Source organism: Centruroides sculpturatus, unplaced genomic scaffold, assembly GCF_000671375.1.
Source record: "Centruroides sculpturatus isolate CEXI.00-Female unplaced genomic scaffold, Cexi_2.0 scaffold74, whole genome shotgun sequence".
Lineage (NCBI taxonomy): Eukaryota > Metazoa > Arthropoda > Arachnida > Scorpiones > Buthidae > Centruroides > Centruroides sculpturatus.
The window spans coordinates 727,828-730,978 of record NW_019384309.1 but is presented as its reverse complement, the minus strand read 5'-3'; the positions used below and the strand labels follow the sequence as shown (position 1 = coordinate 730,978).

The 3,151-nt window shown below is 35.9% G+C and overlaps 1 protein-coding gene across 2 annotated transcripts in view; it reads left to right on the top strand.

The window, feature by feature from the left end:
* Nucleotides 1-1,754: 1,754 nt before the first annotated feature.
* LOC111620737 (endoglucanase-like) overlaps nucleotides 1,755-3,151 on the top strand; it is a 17,697-nt gene continuing 16,300 nt past the window's right edge. For both annotated transcript variants that reach the window (XM_023362742.1, XM_023362734.1), the window contains exon 1: nucleotides 1,755-1,831. In XM_023362742.1, the coding sequence (XP_023218510.1) occupies nucleotides 1,798-1,831 (34 nt within the window). In that variant the 5' untranslated portion in view covers nucleotides 1,755-1,797. The remainder of the gene's footprint in view (nucleotides 1,832-3,151) is intronic.

The window sequence follows — 3,151 nt, the reverse complement described above, 5'->3', positions numbered from 1 at the left end:
GGACAACCGTTTAACTGAAGTAAAACGGGTTTTCCCCTTGCTATGGATGTCTGCCTAGTTCAGTTCATCCACATTCCGCTACAGTTCGCCTTTATTATCAGTTCGAAATGGGGTGGTTCCATAATATCCGCAGTGTTCCATAATACCACCTTCTCCTCTACTGTTTTGATGCATATATAAAATAAATATTTCATTACTTTTTTCTTATCCTTTTCATGTCAATTTAAAAAATTTCAATTAAAAAAATTATAAAAATTGTTTATTTGTCATCATTGCTTTTGAATACGATGAAAATACTGTAATATGCATACTCCTACATTGTAGTAACCACGCGCTTTTCGAAGTACAATGCAANGAAAATACTGTAATATGCACCTACTTTGTGATTGAAACCACACGCTTTTCAAAGTACAATGCAACGCTTTTTAAAGTATATACAAGACACAAGTGTCCACGTCGTTCTTCTCTGGTAGTTGGCCTGGTACTGGGACTGGGAACGTGAAGGCCAAGCAATGTGGTTTGGGCGAACTCGTGACAAGTCGTGCGTACACGTAGCGTAGAACATTTTACATTAACATGCGATTAGTGATAGTTTCTTTGCTTACTAGATATCTCGTAGCAAAATAGAACTGACAATGAGTTATCTTGAACTACACTTAAGTAAATTTCCAAGAAAATGCCTAAAGGCTCTAAACTTTGCGACACCCGAAACGTGGCGCCGTGGCACCCTAAGGTGCCGCGACACCCCGGTTGAAAAACACTGCTCTAACCCCTTGTGACATTTTATTATTACTTCAAAATGTATTCTATGAAAATTAAAGAGCTAGTGACTCACGTCAAATACTATTCTTCCAGTCGTGTAGATGTTGGGAAGAAGATTTCGAGAAGAGAAATTTGGACAAAATTGGGCTACCGGTCAGAAATAATTTGGATTTAAAATTTCCGATAAGGTGTGCCGGGTGATGGTCAAACGGGATGATGATAGAATATAGGCTATTCCAAACAGAAATTATAATCTATAACATAAATTTGACTGTCCAAAAAGTATTTTTTAATCATTTTTATACACGCAAATATTAAAGAATGATGCAGAAATTCTTCAAATTAAAATTTATTCGAATTAAAATTATATTCGATATATTTATTTGCTAAATTCGAACGCATTTAGGTCATGCACGTGTTAAATACACGTCTGAGTTTAAAAGTGTGTCAGATAATCTGCATAATTTACAATTCCAATTATTTATTTCTTCCCTGTTGTTTTATTCCTTGTAAAATACATTATTTATGATTAAACTCGATTAAAATTCTTCAAAGGAAGGCAAAACTATATCATTTGTAAGCATTAATATCCATTGCTTTACATGAAATCACAAACCGGCGAAGCTTTCAGATTCGGAAAGATTCGCATTTTGGAGGATTTAAGGCCGTCACAGAGGGCTTTTAATGGAAATATCACAGATTATCATGCAAAAAGAACGTTTAGAGTTCTTTTCTATGTAACATTGAATGAATAAAGCTCGAATTTAAACTCACTTATAAAATCTTCATCTTTTAAATAACACGAATGAAAAATAATACAGGAAAACCTGTGTAAAGCGGAACACGGAAATAAACACGTGGAATTGTAAATAAATATTTCACGTCATTAGGTGTATGACGAATTGCACTGTGACGTAGGCAATTTTTTTCCGCATCCAAATGCGGAAAAAAATTAGCGACGTTTGTGAGTAAATAGAGTTGTGGATCGTCAACAAGCGGTGGCTTTTAACCGCGTACGAACAGAAAACACGAGAAATGAATAAGTTGACGTTTATATTCATCATTATCGGTGAGTTTCATTGTTTTATATTATTTTATATATTATTACGAAGCGGTTCTATTACCATAGTACAATAGTATGTGCTTTAAAATTCCATATATTACGTGAGATTAGTTTATCAACGGTTAAGTAGGAGGAAGACTACAATTGCTCGTGTTGGGGATGGCAAATTTATTATTAAACTACGGATTTAACTGACTTATTCTAACTTTGGGCAAAGCGAGTAACAATCTACCAATGTTACACTTTGGTATATTATTGCAGTTGTATTGATTCTTTTACCTGTTATTTGGTGTACTGTACTGAAAATGCACGTCATACATCAATTATCAATGAGAACTACAATAGACATTTAAGACATTTTTTCGGGGAATTTTCTGCGGAAATATTTTTTTTATCAAAGATTAGTATGGGGACTCCATTGATGGGGTACAGGAAATTGCTATTTTTGCCCATAAAATAAGGCGTATTGCTCAGAATACTTGTGCACTTAGTTCAATACCAGTTTATTATTCTCGTGATGTTCCCTAACTTTGTGGTATACCAGTTGCTAAATATCTAACAATCCTGTAATAATAAATGTCTATCGATTACGTAGCGATATCTCAAGCAGATTCACTTTTACCATTAACCTTATCTATACAGGTGGGCCAACGAAAACGAAACGGCAGAGTTATCGTGTTCGTCCAAGCAAATCGCTCGGACAGGTCGATTTTATTCTCAAGGGAAAATATTTTTTTCCTTGCATATGTGGTCCAGCTTAAAAAGTTTTTTTATGTTTGTTAATAGTTTGTGCTACTTTTTTCCGAAATAAGTGTTTGTTCAGTTAATAAAAAATGAATGAGTTTTTAAAATATTTTGTTGTCTGTTGTATTCAAAATCACAAAAACTTTATTGCAGAAGATGTTCCCCTTGATAATAAAATCGACCTGTCCGAGCGATTTGCTTGGACGAACACGATAACTCTGCCGTTTCGTTTTCGATGGCCCACCCTGTATATATAACCCATTCAACGAGTGTCCGTCCGCGTAACCGTTTGATAACGGACATTAGAGATGCCCCTATCGTGTGCATGGGCGTAGCCAGAGTTTTGTTATGGGGGGGCCTAGTGGAGGCCAACCTGACACAAAATTGAATTATTTCAAATTATTGTTCATTATTGGGCACCGAGCAAGCCGTTCACCTTTTTTTAGTATTCAAAACTTTTATTTTAGCTTTAGGTTTTTACAAATCGACTCAACACTTTTTCGGCTGTGATTTCCTGGGGAGGGCACCAGGTTCCCTGGGAGGGGCCGTGCCCACCCAGGCTCCCCCCTCGCTACGCCCATG